The sequence below is a fragment of the Petromyzon marinus genome, unplaced genomic scaffold (assembly GCF_048934315.1).
Source record: "Petromyzon marinus isolate PM22_M1 ecotype Great Lakes invasive population unplaced genomic scaffold, UKy_Petmar_22M1.pri1.0 PM_G_Scaffold_33, whole genome shotgun sequence".
NCBI classification, from domain to species: domain Eukaryota; kingdom Metazoa; phylum Chordata; class Hyperoartia; order Petromyzontiformes; family Petromyzontidae; genus Petromyzon; species Petromyzon marinus.
Window position 1 is genome coordinate 2,021,028 of NW_027422906.1, and position 21,491 is coordinate 2,042,518.

The 21,491-nt window shown below is 52.9% G+C and overlaps 1 protein-coding gene across 3 annotated transcripts in view; it reads left to right on the top strand.

Moving 5' to 3' along the window:
- LOC142915653 (uncharacterized) overlaps positions 1 to 21,089 on the top strand; it is a 41,590-nt gene extending 20,501 nt beyond the window's left edge. For all 3 annotated transcript variants that reach the window (XM_076061379.1, XM_076061380.1, XM_076061381.1), the window contains 5 exons: positions 14,579 to 14,671; positions 15,724 to 15,835; positions 16,938 to 17,104; positions 17,993 to 18,274; positions 20,329 to 21,089. In XM_076061379.1, the coding sequence (XP_075917494.1) occupies positions 14,579 to 14,671; positions 15,724 to 15,835; positions 16,938 to 17,104; positions 17,993 to 18,274; positions 20,329 to 20,489 (815 nt within the window). In that variant the 3' untranslated portion in view covers positions 20,490 to 21,089. The remainder of the gene's footprint in view (positions 1 to 14,578; positions 14,672 to 15,723; positions 15,836 to 16,937; positions 17,105 to 17,992; positions 18,275 to 20,328) is intronic.
- Positions 21,090 to 21,491: the final 402 nt, after the last annotated feature.

Here is a 21,491-nt window from a genome sequence, read left to right on the forward strand (position 1 = left end):
CATAGAGAACCACAGACTACTCACACAGAGACCCACAGACTACTCACACAGAGACCCACAGACTACTCACACAGAGGCCCACACACTACTCACACAGAGACACACAGACTACTCACACAGTAGACCCACAGACTACTCACACAGAGACCCACAGACTACTCACACAGAGACCCACACACTACTCACACAGAGACCCACAGACTACTCACACAGAGACCCACAGACTACTCACACAGAGACCCACACACTACTCACAGAGATACCCACACACTACTCACACAGAGACCCACACACTACTCACACAGAGACCCACACACTACTCACACAGAGACCCACACACTACTCACAGAGAGACCCACACACTACTCACATAGATAACCACAGACTACTCACACAGAGACCCACAGACTACTCACACAGAGACCCACAGACTACTCACACAGAGGCCCACACACTACTCACACAGAGACCCACAGACTACTCACACAGTAGACCCACAGACTACTCACACAGAGACCCACAGACTACTCACACAGAGACCCACACACTACTCACACAGAGACCCACAGACTACTCACACAGAGACCCACACACTACTCACACAGAAACCCACACACTACTCACATAGAGACCCACAGACTACTCACACAGAGACCCACACACTACTCACAGAGAGACCCACACACTACTCACACAGAGACCCACACACTACTCAGACAGAGACCCACACACTACTCACACGGAGACCCACACACTACTCACACAGAGACCCACAGACTACTCACACAGAGACCCACACACTACTCACACAGAGACCCACACACTACTCACATAGAGACCCACAGACTACTCACACAGAGACCCACACACTACTCACAGAGAGACCCACACACTAATCACACAGAGACCCACACACTACTCACACAGAGACCCACACACTACTCACACAGAGAGACCCACACACTACTCACACAGAGACCCACAGACTACTCACACAGAGACCCACAGACTACTCACACAGAGGCCCACACACTACTCACAGAGAGACCCACACACTACTCACACAGAGACCCACACACTACTCACAGAGAGACCCACACACTACTCACACAGAGACCCACAGACTACTCACACAGAGACCCACAGACTACTCACACAGAGGCCCACACACTACTCACACAGAGACCCACAGACTACTCACACAGTAGACCCACAGACTACTCACACAGACACCCACACACTACTAACAGAGAGACCCACACACTACTCACACAGAGACCCACGCACTACTAACAGAGAGACCCACACACTACTCACACAGAGACCCACATACTACTCACACAGAGACCCACACACTACTCACACAGAGACCCACACACTACTCACACAGAGACCCACACACTACTCACAGAGAGACCCACACACTACTCACATAGAGACCCACAGATTACTCACACAGAGACCCACAGACTACTCACACAGAGACCCACAGACTACTCACACAGAGGCCCACACACTACTCACACAGACACCCACAGACTACTCACACAGTAGACCCACAGACTACTCACACAGAGACCCACAGACTACTCACAGAGAGACCCACATACTACTCACACAGAGACCCACACACTACTCACAGAGAGAACCACACACTACTCACACAGAGACCCACACACTACTCACTCAGAGACCCACGCACTACTCACACAGAGACCCTCACACTACTCACATAGAGACCCAGACACTACTCACACAGAGACCCAAAGACTACTCACACAGAGACCCACACACTACTCACAGAGATACCCATAGACTACTCACACAGAGACCCACACACTTCTCACACAGAGACCCACAGACTACTCACACAGAGACCCACAGACTACTCACACAGAGACCCACAGACTACTCACACAGAGACCCACAGACTACTCACACAGAGACCCACACACTACTCACATAGAGACCCACACACTACTCACAGAGAGACCCACACACTACTCACACAGAGACCCACACACTACTCACATAGAGACCCACACACTACTCACACAGAGACCCACACACTACTCACACAGAGACCCACACACTACTCACAGAGATACCCACACACTACTCACATAGAGACCCACACACTACTCACACAGAGACCCACACACTACTCACACAGAGACCCACAGACTACTCACACAGAGACCCACGCACTACTAACAGAGAGACCCACACACTACTCACACAGAGACCCAGACACTACTCACTCAGAGACCCACACACTACTCACACAGCGACCCACAGACTACTCACACAGAGACCCACACATTACTCACACAGAGGCCCACACACTACTCACACGGAGATCCACACACTACTCACACAGAGACCCACAGACTACTCACACAGAGACCCACACACTACTCACAGAGATACCCATAGACTACACACACAGAGACCCACACACTTCTCACACAGAGACCCACAGACTACTCACACAGAGACCCACAGACTACTCACACAGAGACCCACAGACTACTCACACAGAGACCCACAGACTACTCACACAGAGACCCACACACTACTCACATAGAGAACCACAGACTACTCACACAGAGACCCACAGACTACTCACACAGAGGCCCACACACTACTCACACAGAGACCCACAGACTACTCACACAGTAGACCCACAGACTACTCACACAGACACCCACACACTACTAACAGAGAGACCCACACACTACTCACACAGAGACCCACGCACTACTAACAGAGAGACCCACACACTACTCACACAGAGACCCACATACTACTCACACAGAGACCCACACACTACTCACACAGAGACCCACACACTACTCACACAGAGACCCACACACTACTCACAGAGAGACCCACACACTACTCACATAGAGACCCACAGATTACTCACACAGAGACCCACAGACTACTCACACAGAGACCCACAGACTATTCACACAGAGGCCCACACACTACTCACACAGACACCCACAGACTACTCACACAGTAGACCCACAGACTACTCACACAGAGACCCACAGACTACTCACAGAGAGACCCACACACTACTCACACAGAGACCCACACACTACTCACAGAGAGAACCACACACTACTCACACAGAGACCCACACACTACTCACTCAGAGACCCACGCACTACTCACACAGAGACCCTCACACTACTCACATAGAGACCCAGACACTACTCACTCAGAGACCCACACACTACTCACACAGCGACCCACAGACTACTCACACAGACACCCACACATTACTCACACAGAGGCCCACACACTACTCACACGGAGATCCACACACTACTCACACAGAGACCCACAGACTACTCACACAGAGACCCACACACTACTCACAGAGATACCCATAGACTACTCACACAGAGACCCACACACTTCTCACACAGAGACCCACAGACTACTCACACAGAGACCCACAGACTACTCACACAGAGACCCACAGACTACTCACACAGAGACCCACAGACTACTCACACAGAGACCCACACACTACTCACATAGAGACCCACACACTACTCACAGAGAGACCCACACACTACTCACACAGAGACCCACACACTACTCACACGGAGACCCACACACTACTCACACAGAGACCCACAGACTACTCACACAGAGACCCACACACTACTCACAGAGATACCCATAGACTACTCACACAGAGACCCACACACTTCTCACACAGAGACCCACAGACTACTCACACAGAGACCCACAGACTACTCACACAGAGACCCACAGACTACTCACACAGAGACCCACAGACTACTCACACAGAGACCCACACACTACTCACATAGAGACCCACACACTACTCACAGAGAGAACCACACACTACTCACACAGAGACCCACACACTACTCACACAGAGACCCACACACTACTCACACAGAGACCCACACACTACTCACACAGAGACCCACACGCTACTCACAGAGATACCCACACACTACTCACATAGAGACCCACACACTACTCACACAGAGACCCACACACTACTCACACAGAGACCCACAGACTACTCACACAGAGACCCACGCACTACTAACAGAGAGACCAACACACTACTCACAGAGAGACCCACACACTACTCACATAGAGACCCACACACTACTCACAGAGAGACCCACAGACTACTCACACAGAGACCCACAGACTACTCACACAGAGACCCACAGACTACTCACACATTAGACCCACAGACTACTCACACAGAGACCCTCACACTACTCACAGAGAGACCCACACACTAACACAGAGACCCACACACTACTCACACAGAGACCCACGCACTACTAACAGAGAGACCCACACACTACTCACTCAGAGACCCACACACTACTCACATAGAGACCCACAGACTACTCACACAGAGACCCACACACTACTCACTCAGAGACCCATACACTACTCACATAGAGACCCACAGACTACTCACACAGAGACCCACACACTACTCACAGAGAAACCCACACACTACTCACACAGAGACCCATACACTACTCACACAGAGACCCACACACTACTCACATAGAGACCCACAGACTACTCACAGAGAGACCCACACACTACTCACATAGAGACCCACAGATTACTCACACAGAGACCCACAGACTACTCACACAGAGACCCACAGACTACTCACACGGAGGCCCACACACTACTCACACAGACACCCACAGACTACTCACACAGTAGACCCACGGACTACTCACACAGAGACCCACAGACTACTCACACAGAGACCATCACACTAGTCACAGAGAGACCCACACACTACTCACACAGAGAGCCACGCACTACTAACAGAGAGACCCACACACTACTCACACAGAGACCCACGCACTACTAACAGAGAGACCCAGAGATTACTCACACAGAGACCCACACTAACACAGAGACCCACACATTACTCACACAGAGACCCACGCACTACTAACAGAGAGACCCACACACTACTCACTCAGAGACCCACACACTACTCACATAGAGACCCACAGACTACTCACACAGAGACCCACACACTACTCACTCAGAGACCCACACACTACTCACATAGAGACCCACAGACTACTCACACAGAGACCCACACACTACTCACAGAGAGACCCACACACTACTCACACAGAGACCCATACACTACTCACACAGAGACTCACACACTACTCACATAGAGACCCACAGACTACTCACAGAGAGACCCACAGATTACTCACACAGAGACCCACAGACTACTCACACAGAGACCCACAGACTACTCACACAGAGGCCCACACACTACTCACACAGACACCCACAGACTACTCACACAGTAGACCCACGGACTACTCACACAGAGACCCACAGACTACTCACACAGAGACCATCACACTAGTCACAGAGAGACCCACACACTACTCACACAGAGAGCCACGCACTACTAACAGAGAGACCCACACACTACTCACACAGAGACCCACGCACTACTAACAGAGAGACCCAGAGATTACTCACACAGAGACCCACACTAACACAGAGACCCACACATTACTCACACAGAGACCCACGCACTACTAACAGAGAGACCCACACACTACTCACTCAGAGACCCACACACTACTCACATAGAGACCCACAGACTACTCACACAGAGACCCACACACTACTCACTCAGAGACCCACACACTACTCACATAGAGACCCACAGACTACTCACACAGAGACCCACACACTACTCACAGAGAGACCCACACACTACTCACACAGAGACCCATACACTACTCACACAGAGACTCACACACTACTCACATAGAGACCCACAGACTACTCACAGAGAGACCCACAGATTACTCACACAGAGACCCACAGACTACTCACACAGAGACCCACAGACTACTCACACAGAGGCCCACACACTACTCACACAGACACCCACAGACTACTCACACAGTAGACCCACGGACTACTCACACAGAGACCCACAGACTACTCACACAGAGACCATCACACTACTCACAGAGAGACCCACACACTACTCACACAGAGACCCACGCAATACTCACACAGAGACCCTCACACTACTCACACAGAGACCCACACACTACTCACACTGAGGCCCACACACAACTCACAGAGATACCCACGCACTACTCACATAGAGACCCAGACACTACTCACTCAGAGACCCACACACTACTCACTCAGAGACCCACACACTACTTACACAGCGACCCACAGTCTACTCACACAGAGACCCACACACTACTCACACAGAGGCCCACACACTGCTCACACGGAGATCCACACACTACTCACACAGAGACCCACAGACTACTCACACAGAGACCCACACACTACTCACACAGAGACCCACACACTACTCACACAGAGACCCACACACTACTCACAGAGATACCCACACACTACTCACAGAGAGACCCACACACTACTCACATAGAGACCCACACACTACTCACACAGAGACCCACACACTACTCACACAGAGACCCACAGACTACTCACACAGAGACACACAGACTACTCACACAGAGGCCCACACACTACTCACACAGAGACCCACAGACTACTCACACATTAGACCCACAGACTACTCACACAGAGACCCTCACACTACTCACACAGAGACACACACACTACTCACACAGAGACCCACGCACTACTAACAGAGAGACCCACACACTACTCACACAGAGAGCCACGCACTACTAACAGACAGACCCACACGCTACTCACTCAGAGACCTACACACTACTCACATATAGACCCACAGACTACTCACAGAGAGACCCACACACTACTCACACAGAGACCCACACACTACTCACACAGAGACCCACGCACTACTAACAGAGAGACCCACAGACTACTCACACAGAGACCCACGCACCACTAACAGAGAGACGCACACACTACTCACACAGAGACCCATGCACTACTCACATAGAGACCCACAGACTACTCACACAGAGACCCACACACTACTCACAGAGAGACCCACACACTACTCACACAGAGACCCATACACTACTCACACAGAGACCCACACACTACTCACATAGAGACCCACAGACTACTCACAGAGAGACCCACACACTACTCACATAGAGACCCACAGATTACTCACACAGAGACCCACAGACTACTCACACAGAGACCCACAGACTACTCACACGGAGGCCCACACACTACTCACACAGACACCCACAGACTACTCACACAGTAGACCCACGGACTACTCACACAGAGACCCACAGACTACTCACACAGAGACCATCACACTGCTCACAGAGAGACCCACACACTACTCACACAGAGAGCCACGCACTACTAACACAGAGACCCACACATTACTCACACAGAGACCCACGCACTACTAACAGAGAGACCCACACACTACTCACTCAGAGACCCACACACTACTCACATAGAGACCCACAGACTACTCACACAGAGACCCACACACTACTCACTCAGAGACCCACACACTACTCACATAGAGACCCACAGACTACTCACACAGAGACCCACACACTACTCACAGAGAGACCCACACACTACTCACACAGAGACCCATACACTACTCACACAGAGACCCACACACTACTCACATAGAGACCCACAGACTACTCACAGAGAGACCCACACACTACTCACATAGAGACCCACAGATTACTCACACAGAGACCCACAGACTACTCACACAGAGACCCACAGACTACTCACACAGAGGCCCACACACTACTCACACAGACACCCACAGACTACTCACACAGTAGACCCACGGACTACTCACACAGAGACCCACAGACTACTCACACAGAGACCATCACACTACTCACAGAGAGACCCACACACTACTCACACAGAGACCCACGCAATACTCACACAGAGACCCTCACACTACTCACACAGAGACCCACACACTACTCACACTGAGGCCCACACACTACTCACCGAGATACCCACGCACTACTCACATAGAGACCCAGACACTACTCACTCAGAGACCCACACACTACTCACTCAGAGACCCACACACTACTCACACAGCGACCCACAGACTACTCACACATAGACCCACACACTACTCACACAGAGGCCCACACACTGCTCACACGGAGATCCACACACTACTCACACAGAGACCCACAGACTACTCACACAGAGACCCACACACTACTCACACAGAGACCCACACACTACTCACACAGAGACCCACACACTACTCACAGAGATACCCACACACTACTCACAGAGAGACCCACACACTACTCACATAGAGACCCACACACTACTCACACAGAGACCCACACACTACTCACACAGAGACCCACAGACTACTCACACAGAGACCCACAGACTACTCACACAGAGGCCCACACACTACTCACACAGAGACCCACAGACTACTCACACATTAGACCCACAGACTACTCACACAGAGACCCTCACACTACTCACACAGAGACACACACACTACTCACACAGAGACCCACACACTACTAACAGAGAGACCCACACACTACTCACACAGAGAGCCACGCACTACTAACAGAGAGACCCACACACTACTCACTCAGAGACGTACACACTACTCACATAGAGACCCACAGACTACTCACAGAGAGACCCACACACTACTCACACAGAGACCCACACACTACTCACACAGAGACCCACGCACTACTAACAGAGAGACCCACAGACTACTCACACAGAGACCCACGCACCACTAACAGAGAGACCCACACACTACTCACACAGAGACCCACGCACTACTCACACAGAGACCCACAGACTACTCACACAGAGGCCCACACACTACTCACACAGACACCCACAGACTACTCACACAGTAGACCCACGGACTACTCACACAGAGACCCACAGACTACTCACACAGAGACCATCACACTACTCACAGAGAGACCCACACACTACTCACACAGAGACCCACGCACTACTCACATAGAGACCCAGACACTACTCACTCAGAGACCCACACACTACTCACTCAGAGACCCACACACTACTCACACAGCGACCCACAGACTACTCACACAGAGACCCACACACTACTCACACAGAGGCCCACACACTGCTCACACGGAGATCCACACACTACTCACACAGAGACCCACAGACTACTCACACAGAGACCCACACACTACTCAAACAGAGACCCACACACTACTCACACAGAGACCCACACACTACTCACAGAGATACCCACACACTACTCACAGAGACCCACACACTACTCACATAGAGACCCACACACAACTCACACAGAGACCCACACACTACTCACACAGAGACCCACAGACTACTCACACAGACCCACAGACTACTCACACAGAGGCCCACACACTACTCACACAGAGACCCACACACTACTCACAGAGAGACCCACACACTACTCACACATTAGACCCACAGACTACTCACACAGAGACCCTCACACTACTCACACAGAGACACACACACTACTCACACAGAGACCCACGCACTACTAACAGAGAGACCCACACACTACTCACACAGAGAGCCACGCACTACTAACAGAGAGACCCACACACTACTCACTCAGAGACCTACACACTACTCACATAGAGACCCACAGACTACTCACAGAGAGACCCACACACTACTCACACAGAGACCCACACACTACTCACACAGAGACCCACGCACTACTAACAGAGAGACCCACAGACTACTCACACAGAGACCCACGCACCACTAACAGAGCGACCCACACACTACTCACACAGAGACCCACGCACTACTAACAGAGAGACCCACACACTACTCACACAGAGACCCACACACTACTAACAGAGATACCCACACACTACTCACACAGAGACCCACACACTACTCACACAGAGACCCACACACTACTCACAGAGATACCCACACACTACTCACAGAGAGACCCACACACTACTCACATAGAGACCCACACACTACTCACACAGAGAGACCCACACACTACTCACACAGAGACCCACACACTACTCACAGAGAGACCCACACACTACTCACACAGAGACCCACAGACTACTCACACAGAGACCCACACACTACTCACACAGTAGACCCACACACTACTCACACAGAGACCCACAGACTACTCAAACAGAGACCCACACACTACTCACAGAGAGACCCACACACTACTCACACAGAGACCCACACACTACTCACACAGAGACCCTCACACTACTCACACAGAGACACACACACTACTCACACAGAGACCCACGCACTACTAACAGAGAGACCCACACACAACTCACACAGAGAGCCACGCACTACTAACAGAGAGACCCACACACTACTCACTCAGAGACCCACACACTACTCACACAGAGACCCACAGACTACTCACACAGAGACCCACACACTACTCACACAGAGACCCACACACTACTCACACAGAGACCCACGCACTACTAACAGAGAGACCCACAGACTACTCACACAGAGACCCACGCACTACTAATAGAGAGACCCACACACTACTCACACAGAGACCCACGCACTACTAACAGAGAGACCCACAGATTACTCACACAGAGACCCACACACTACTCACAGAGAGACCCACACACTACTCACATAGAGACCCACAGATTACTCATACAGAGACCCACAGACTACTCACACAGAGACCCACAGACTACGCACACAGAGGCCCACACACTACTCACACAGACACCCACAGACTACTCACACAGTAGACCCACGGACTACTCACACAGAGACGCACAGACTACTCACACAGAGACCATCACACTACTCACAGAGAGACCCACACACTACTCACACAGAGACCCACACACTACTCACACAGAGACCCTCACACTACTCACACAGAGACCCACACACTACTCACACAGAGACCCACACACTACTCACACAGAGACCCACGCACTACTAACAGAGAGACCCACAGACTACTCACACAGAGACCCACGCACTACTAATAGAGAGACCCACACACTACTCACACAGAGACCCACGCACTACTAACAGAGAGACCCACAGATTACTCACACAGAGACCCACACTCACACAGAGACCCACACACTACTCACACAGAGACCCTCACACTACTCACACAGAGACCCACACACTACTCACACAGAGACCCACACACTACTCACACAGAGACCCACGCACTACTAACAGAGAGACCCACAGACTACTCACACAGAGACCCACGCACTACTAATAGAGAGACCCACACACTACTCACACAGAGACCCACGCACTACTAACAGAGAGACCCACAGATTACTCACACAGAGACCCACACTCACACAGAGACCCACGGACTACTCACACAGAGACGCACAGACTACTCACACAGAGACCATCACACTACTCACAGAGAGACCCACACACTACTCACACAGAGACCCACACACTACTCACACAGAGACCCTCACACTACTCACACAGAGACCCACACACTACTCACACAGAGACCCACACACTACTCACACAGTAGACCCACGGACTACTCACACAGAGACGCACAGACTACTCACACAGAGACCATCACACTACTCACAGAGAGACCCACACACTACTCACATAGAGACCCACACACTACTCACACAGAGACACACACACTACTCACATAGAGACCCACACACTACTCACACAGAGACCCACACACTACTCACACAGAGACCCACACACTACTCACAGAGAGACCCACACACTACTCACATAGAGACCCACAGATTACTCACACAGAGACCCACAGACTACTCACACAGAGACCCACAGACTACGCACACAGAGGCCCACACACTACTCACACAGACACCCACAGACTACTCACACAGTAGACCCACGGACTACTCACACAGAGACCCACAGACTACTCACACAGAGACCATCACACTACTCACAGAGAGACCCACACACTACTCACACAGAGACCCACGCACTACTCACACAGAGACCCTCACACTACTCACACAGAGACCCACACACTACTCACACAGAGACCCACACACTACTCACACAGAGACCCACGCACTACTAACAGAGAGACCCACAGACTACTCACACAGAGACCCACGCACTACTAATAGAGAGACCCACACACTACTCACACAGAGACCCACGCACTACTAACAGAGAGACCCACAGATTACTCACACAGAGACCCACACTCACACAGAGACCCACAGACTACTCACACAGAGTCCCACGCACTACTAACAGAGAGACCCACACACTACTCACGCAAAGACCCACACACTACTAACAGAGAGACCCACACACTACTCACACAGAGACCCACACACTACTCACACAGAGACCCGCACACTACTCACATAGAGAAGCACAGACTACTCACTCAGAGACCCACACACTACTCACAGAGAGACCCACACACTACTCACACAGAGACCCACACACTACTCACATAGAGACCCACACACTACTCACACAGAGACACACACACTACTCACATAGAGACCCACACACTACTCACACAGAGACCCACACACTACTCACACAGAGACCCACACACTACTCACAGAGAGACCCACACACTACTCACATAGAGACCCACAGATTACTCACACAGAGACCCACAGACTACTCACACAGAGACCCACAGACTACTCACACAGAGGCCCACACACTACTCACACAGAGACCCACATACTACTCACACAGTAGACCCACAGACTACTCACACAGAGACCCACAGACTACTCACACAGAGACCCTCACACTACTCACAGAGAGACCCACAGACTACTCACAGAGAGACCCACACACTACTCACTCAGAGACCCACGCACTACTCACACAGAGACCCTCACACTACTCACACAGAGACCCACACACTACTCACACAGAGACCCTCACACTACTCACACAGAGACCCACACACTACTCACACAGAGACCCACACACTACTCACAGAGAGACCCACACACTACTCACACAGAGACACACACACTACTCACTCAGAGACCCATGCACTACTAACAGAGAGACCCACACACTACTCACACAGAGACCCACAGACTACTCACACAGAGACCCACACACTACTCACACAGAGACCCACACACTACTCACATAGAGACCCACAGACTACTCACACAGAGACCCACACACTACTCACACAGAGACCCACACACTACTAACAGAGAGACCCACAGACTACTCACACAGAGACCCACGCACTACTAACAAAGAGACCCGCAAACTACTCACACAGAGAGCCACGCACTACTAACAGAGAGACCCACACACTACTCACACAGAGACCCACGCACTACTAACAGAGAGACCCACACACTACTCACACAGAGACCCACAAACTACTCACACAGAGACCCACACACTACTCACATAGAGAAGCACAGACTACTCACTCAGAGACCCACACACTACTCACACAGAGAGACCCACACACTACTCACACAGAGACCCACGCACTACTAACAGAGAGACCCACACACTACTCACACAGAGACCCACAAACTACTCACACAGAGACCCACACACTACTCACATAGAGAAGCACAGACTACTCACTCAGAGACCCACACACTACTCACACAGAGAGACCCACACACTACTCACACAGAGACCCACACACTACTCACACAGAGACCCACAGACTACTCACACAGAGACCCACGCACTACTCACACAGAGACCCACACACTACTCACACAGAGACCCACACACTACTAACAGAGAGACCCACACACTACTCACACAGAGACCCACACACTACTCACATAGAGAAGCACAGACTACTCACTCAGAGACTCACACACTACTCACAGAGAGACCCACACTCTACTCACACAGAGACCCAGTCACTATTCACAGAGAGACCCACACACTACTCACACAGAGACCCACAAACTACTCACACAGAGACCCACACACTACTCACATAGAGAAGCACAGACTACTCACTCAGAGACCCACACACTACTCACACAGAGAGACCCACACACTACTCACACAGAGACCTACACACTACTCACACAGAGACCCACAGACTACTCACACAGAGACCCACGCACTACTCACACAGAGACCCACACACTACTCACACAGAGACCCACACACTACTCACACGGAGACCCAAACACTACTCACAGAGAGACCCACACACTACTCACACAGAGACCCACACACTACTCACACAGAGACCCACAGACTACTCACACAGAGACCCACACACTACTCACACAGAGACCCACACACTACTCACACAGAGACCCAGACACTACTCACAGAGAGACCCACACACTACTCACACAGAGACCCACACACTACTCACACAGAGACCCACAGACTACTCACACAGAGACCCACACTCACACAGAGACCCACAGACTACTCACACAGAGAGACCCACACACTACTCACACAGAGAGACCCACACACTACTCACACAGAGAGACCCATACACTACTCACACAGAGACCCTACTAACACTCTGCTGTATTTTCGCCCGCAGCTGCGGTTATCATCTCTGGCCACGTACGGTACCAAAGAAGCTCAAATCTGGCGAATGCAGCAAAGCAGCAACCTCCGGACACACGACGGAAAGGTGCACGGTTGCGACATCACACACACACGTACAGGGCCCAGTTGAGTACGCGGTTTGTTAAGGTGCAGCACTGCAAGTACTTGCTCGTGCCCCTGTTGGCGGAAGGAGGAATAGGAGGGAGGAGGATGAGGAGGGGGAGCAGGAGGGGGAGGAGGATGAGGAGGATGAGGGGGAGGAGGTAGAGGAGGATGAGGAGGATGAGGAGGAGGAGGATGAGGAGGAGGGGGAGGAGGATGAGGAGGATGAGGAGGAGGAGGGGGAGGAGGATAAGGAGGAGGTCCTTCACTGCACAGAGGGCTGTAGGTAGCTCCCCTCTAGGCAGGTGCACGTTGGACCCCACTCCTCCACCACGCCAGCCAAACCTCTTGAAGTGCCCCACACTTCACCCCCACCACGTGCCACCCGCCTAGACGGGAAGCACCGCGGTGAGCTCACTCCCACCGCCGGGTGGACAACAACGGAGTCGTCGCTCACGACCCGCGACCCCGGCGTGACCCCCCCACGAAGACCCCCGGGGGCCGGGCTGGCGTCCCCTCGTTAGGAAAACTAAAACTGCGAAAAACTTTGTTTTTGTGTTTGACCGGCAGGTAAGGGCCCCACCGAGCTACGTGGCGCTTTTTCACCGGCGACCGGGCCGTCGCCGTCGTCAGCGCGAGTGGACATTTTTCGTTTTGCGGCCCAAACGCTTTGAAACGCGCGACGTCGATTCTGAGCGCGGCGCACGGGGAGAGACGCCCGGAAGGACCCGGAGAAAGAAATCCACGCGACCGCCACGGTGACGAGAGGCCAACGCGAGAAACCACCACTCCGAGCCGCAGAACCTCGCAGGCGAGAGGGAGAGAGAGAGAGGGTTCTGAAAATCGATTTTTTTATATTTTTTTTAAAAACCCACTTTGTGCGAATCGCCTTCTACGACCCCCCCCCCCTCCACGACTCGTAGGAGGGACGCGGCAGCCCCCCGACGTCCCGGAGCGACCCCACCACCCCCCCCCCCCTCGGGAGCGACCTCTGCCCGCGCGCTGTCTCTGCCCCCCCACCACCGCCTCACACAGCCAGCGCCCCGCAGATGCTGTCGGAGCCAGACAGGATGTACAGGGCGAGAGAGGGAGAGGCGGTGTACATGGAGTGCTCGGTGTTGGCGTGGCCGCCCGCCACCATCCTGTGGTGAGACCGAACGCCGCACCTGAGCGTCCGTCCCTCTCCGCCTCTCCTCTCGCTCTCCGCTCGCTGGAGACTCTTTTTGTTTATTTCACCGCCTGATGCCCACCGAGCCGTGCAGCTGTTTTTCAGAAGCTACCCGGGCCATGTCGCAAACGACGGCCCTGACGACGAAGAGGCTCCTCGTTCGTTCGGCACGCCGTCACCGCGCCTCGACACTCCCTGGCGCGAGGGCTGTACGTGCCCTGAACTTCTTTCGCACCCTACGTGGCCAACCGTGCTAATCTGTGCCTCCGTGGAGCTGGGTGTCCGTGGGTCTCTCTGTATGTGTACGTGCCCTGAACTTCTTTCGCACCCTACGTGGCCAACCGTGCTAATCAGAGGCACGGGAGCTGAGTCTGTTTTGTGAATGCCGCCAGCGGGTTTGCATGGCTGGCTACGTACGGAGCGAAAGAAGTTCAACATAGAACACTCCCATAGACTTCAATGTTAAAGGCTCCCATAGACTTCAATATTAAAGGCTCCCATAGACTTCAATGTTAAAGGCTCCCATAGACTTCAATGTTAAAGGCTCCCATAGACTTCAATGTTAAAGGCTCCCATAGACTTCAATGTTAAAGGCTCCCATAGACTTCAGTGTTAAAGGCTCCCATAGACTTCAATGTTGAAGGCTCCCGTAGACTTCAATGTTAAAGGCTCCCATAGACTTCAATGTTAAAGGCTCCCATAGACTTCAATGTTAAAGGCTCCCATAGACTTCAATGTTAAAGATTCCCATAGACTTCAATGTTAAAGGCTCCCATAGGCTTCAATGTTAAAGGCTCCCATAGGCTAACATTTATAATTTCGCGCGCGCGGGGGCGGGGTTGGGCGACTGTCGATGGCCGCCACACGGACGTGGCTCAGAGCGAGAGAGCGAGAGGGGCACTCAACGCGGCGGAGGGCCGCGTGAACCTCGCCGCTCCAACGTCCCGCGGGACGTTCGCCTCCGCGTCTCCCGAAGCCGCCGACCCCGGATCTCAAAACCCCCGACGGCATCGCCGTCAAACCTCAACGGTTCACGCCCCCTGCCTGCCCCCCCCCCCCATGCCTTCCCGCGCACCGCCAGGTTCAGGAACTACCGGAGCTTGAATGTTGAGGGCGAGCGCTTCCAGATCTTCGAGAACGGCACCCTTCACATCGTGGACTTGCGGCGCGAGGACACGGACACTTACACCTGCTTCGCCACCAACAACCTGAACACCGGCCAGCTGCGGGCGCACCTCTCCGTCGAAGGTGAGCAAAGTCGCCGCCGGCAACAAACCCGTCGGCCGGAATCCCTCTCCGATCCGGCGCCGAGCCGTTAACCGCCGCCGCACCGCAACCGCCGCCATCGAAGATGAAGATCCCCCACCGTGTAGCCCAGGGGTGGGCAAATGTTTTGACTCGCGGGCCACAGTGGATTCTAAAATTTGACAGAGGGGCCGGGCCAGGAACAGATGGATGGAGTGTTTGTGTGAACTAAATATAAATGACGTGTTAAAAATCATTACGTGAAAGGATTTGGCCTTTAACAGGTAGCAAAGCATTTATTTGCAAGGCAATTTAACAAATTGCACGAACATGAACAATACAAAAACATGTCGAAACGTGACTGATCAAACATCGTGAAAACAGCGCCGTCTAATGGGGAAACGGGGGCATTACAGGAGAAAGGTCAAATTTAATTTAATAATAATAATATTTGGACAAGTTCGGCGGGCCAGATTAAAAAGCCCAACGGGCCCTAGAAGGCCCGGGGGCCGTACTTTGCCCACGTCTGGTGTAGCCTCAACAGGCCGCAGGGGCAAGTGCTGTTAGCAAGTAGCACCTGTGAAGGCCGGCACGGCGCACGAGGGGGTGGGTGGCCAGCGCCACGCCCGACCGCCTTTGTCTCCCCGGTGCTGGCGATGTTCGCAACACACCGCGCCGGGTGCTCGTTTGAGGCCGAGTCGACCTAGGGGAGGCCCAATACCGGTTCAGATAATCGTCACCGCATGTTGGTGGACGTGAGCGGGAATCGAACTCGGGTTCGGCCGGGTTCGTAGCGCGGCGTAGCGCGGCGTAGATCGCTACACCCGCCGCCGCCGCCACCACCACCACCATTAACTACCACCACCATCACCCCCACAACCACCCCCACAGTGGCGTCGGACGGTGAGGAGGACGAGGAGGAGGACGAGGAGGACGAGGAGGGGGCCGAGGAGGAGGACGAGGAGGAGGACGAGCAGGAGGAGGAGGACGAGGACAAGGAGGATGAGGAGGAGGATGAGGAGGAGGACGAGGAGGACGAGGAGGACGAGGGCCAGGACGATGGCAAGGAGGCCTCTACGTCCTCGCCATCGGCCCCCAACGCCGGTAGCGGCCGTGACGGCGGTGCTGACGAGGGCGAAGATGACGACGACGAGCTGTTAGCTACCTCGCCAGGTACGCGGGAGGGCGGCGGCTTGGATCGTCTGACCACCCAGATGATGCAAATGGCCCTGGTCAGCCCAATGAGGTCGGCGGCGCGGAAAGTCCTGGGTTTAAAAAAAACTGGGTTTCTGGCCACTCCGTGAATCTCCATTGGCTGCTCGGGTTCCCAAGTGCTTGCCCCATTCATGTTTGGATTCAATGTTAAAGGCTCCCATAGACTTCAATGTTAAAGGCTCCCATAGACTTCAATGTTAAAGGCTCCCATAGACTTCAATGTTAAAGTCTCCCATAGACTTCAATGTTAAAGGCTCCCAAAGACTTCAATGTTAAAGGCTCCCATAGACTTCAATGTTAAAGGCTCCCATAGACTTCAATGTTACAGGCTCCCATAGACTTCAATGTTAAAGGCTCCCACAGACTTCAATGTTAAAGGCTCCCACAGACTTCAATGTTAAAGGCTCCCAAAGACTTCAATGTTAAAGGCTCCCATAGACTTCAATGTTAAAGGCTCCCATAGACTTCAATGTTACAGGCTCCCATAGACTTCAATGTTAAAGGCTCCCACAGACTTCAATGTTAAAGGCTCCCACAGACTTCAATGTTAAAGGCTCCCATAGACTTCAATGTTAAAGGCTCCCACAGACTTCAATGTTAAAGGCTCCCATAGACTTCAATGTAAAAGCCTCCCATAGACTTCAATGTTACAGGCTCCCATAGACTTCAATGTTAAAGGCTCCCATAGACTTCAATGTTAAAGGCTCTCACAGACTTTAATGTTAAAGGCTCCCATAGACTTCAATGTTAAAGGCTCCCACAGACTTCAATGTTAAAGGCTCCCACAGACTTCAATGTTAAAGGCTCCCATAGACTTCAATGTTAAAAGCTCCCACAGACTTCAATGTTAAAGGCTCCCATAGACTTCAATGTTAAAGGCTCCCATAGACTCACGGAGGTGCACACATCGAGGGCAGTCAACCAATTTGCGGTCAAACGGAGATAAAAGAACACTTTGACATTAAAAATATTCTCAGCATCGCAACTCTGGGCAGGGGTTTGCTGTTTTGGCAAAGAGCGTTGTTGACACGCGGGGGGTGGTGGTGGTGGTACACCGCTCACCGCAGAGGAGTTACAATCGGGCACCCGACGTCGATGATGTGACAGTCGGCGTTTTAATTTCCCAAATAGTTTTAAACGTAGTGTGATGGATCGTCTCTCTGAATGAGTGATTGGGTGGGTGGGTGAGTGGCTGAGTGAACAAGTGAGGAAGAGGTTTCAGTCTCAACTAACAACAACCTCCAACAAATCTTCCATCCCCTAGGAGGTGGTGGCGGTGGTGGTGTTGGTGGTGGTGTTGGTGGTGTTGGTGGTGTTGGTGGTGTTGGTGGTGTTAGTGGTGTTGGTGGTGTTGGTGGTGTTGGTGTTCGTGGTGTTGGTGGTGTTGGTGGTGTTGGGGGTGTTGGTGGTGTTGGTGGTGATGGTGGTGTTGGTGGTGTTGGTGGTGGTGGTGGTGTTGGTGGTGGTGGGGTTGGTGGTGTTGGTGGTGTTGGTGGTGGTGGTGTTGGTGGTGTTGGTGGTGGTGGTGTTGGTGGTGATGGTGGTGTTGGTGGTGGTGTTGGGGGTGTTTGTGGTGGTGTTGGTGGTGTTGGTGGTGGTGGTGTTGGTGGTGATGGTGGTGTTGGTGGTGGTGTTGGTGGTGGTGGTGTTGGTGGTGTTGGTGGTGTTGGTGGTGGTGTTGGTGGTGGTGTTGGTGGTGTTGGTGGTGATGGTGGTGTTCGTGGTGGTGTTGGTGGTGTTGGTGGTGATGGTGTAGGTGGTGTTGGTGGTGTTGGTGGTGTTGGTGGTGGTGGTGTTGGTGGTGTTGGTGGTGGTGTTGGTGGTGTTGGTGGTGTTGGTGGTGGTGGTGTTGGTGGTGTTGGTGGTGTTGATGTTGGTGGTGTTGGTGGTGTTGGTGGTGGTGGAGATGGAGGAGGAGGCGGAGGGTTGTAAGAGGCCCCCCGGTACTCGTACATCGCTCTCATCGTAGCGATGGCGACTGACGTCTCGTTTCTCCGCTTGCCCCTTTGCAGCGGCGACGACGTCATCAGCAGCGGCGACGACGTCAGCGGCGACGACGTCAGCGGGGCGGGCGTCCGCCACCAGCAAGGCGTCTTGCTGCCCCGGTGCCGCTTGGCCCACGGCGCTTCTGCTCGCGCTGGTGCCGTCGTTGGCGCGCGGCGGCGACGTCTAGAAGGAAGCTTTTCTTTCTCGCTCTCGCAAAAATCTTTACGATTTGCGATGCCCCGTTGCGTTCCGACATCGTTTCTCGTTTCCACGCATTCACGTTGTCCCGAGTTTTATTCGGGGAAAAAAGTAACTCGCCGTGTGCCCGCGACGTCTCGCGGAGAGCCGTCTTGCGTGACGATTTTAAACGCGAGTTGCGACTGAGTCATGCCCTGAAGTTGTTCCGTGCTGCTGCTGCTGCCGTGCTGAAGACGTAATGATAAAGGCGCCAAGTTAGCTGTTGCTGCTGTTGTTGACACAAATGTTGCCGTTGTTGATGGTCCAGCTGAGGCAGGGAGAAGCTGCCTTAGTCTTGCGGGGCGAACGCTGTTGTGGATCTGGTGGGGGGGGGGGGGGGCGCTGTGGTGCTCTGTGAGTGATGTACAGCAAAGGGAGACTAGAGTCTTGTGCGTCCGTCTCGTCTCACACGCTTAGGTGAGGACATCACTGATTAAGAATATTATTTTGTTACCAGGTTAAGAAGGGCCCACAACTGGGGCCTATCGTTGGCTTCCGATTTCACCGATTTTCCTCGAGTCGAAATAAAAACATCTGATTGTGAATATAACAGCACGAGCTTTAACTACCCGGCTTCGCCCGGGACTTGGATTCACCACGTCCGGCCGCCTTTGTCTCCCGATGTTCACACCACAACATTTACACGTTTGAGGCTGAGTCGACCTAGGGGAGGCCCAGGACCGGTTGAAATAATCGTCACCGGTGGTGGCCGTGAGCGGGAATCGAACTCGGGTCGCCGGGTTCGTAGCGCAGCGTAGCGCTAACCACTACACTACCGCTCCCCCCCCCACACACAGACACACACAGACACACACACAGCCACACACAGACACACAGACACACACAGACACACACAGACACACACACAGACACACACAGACACACACACAGACACACACAGACACACAGACACACACACAGACACACAGACAACGCTAACCGCTACACTACA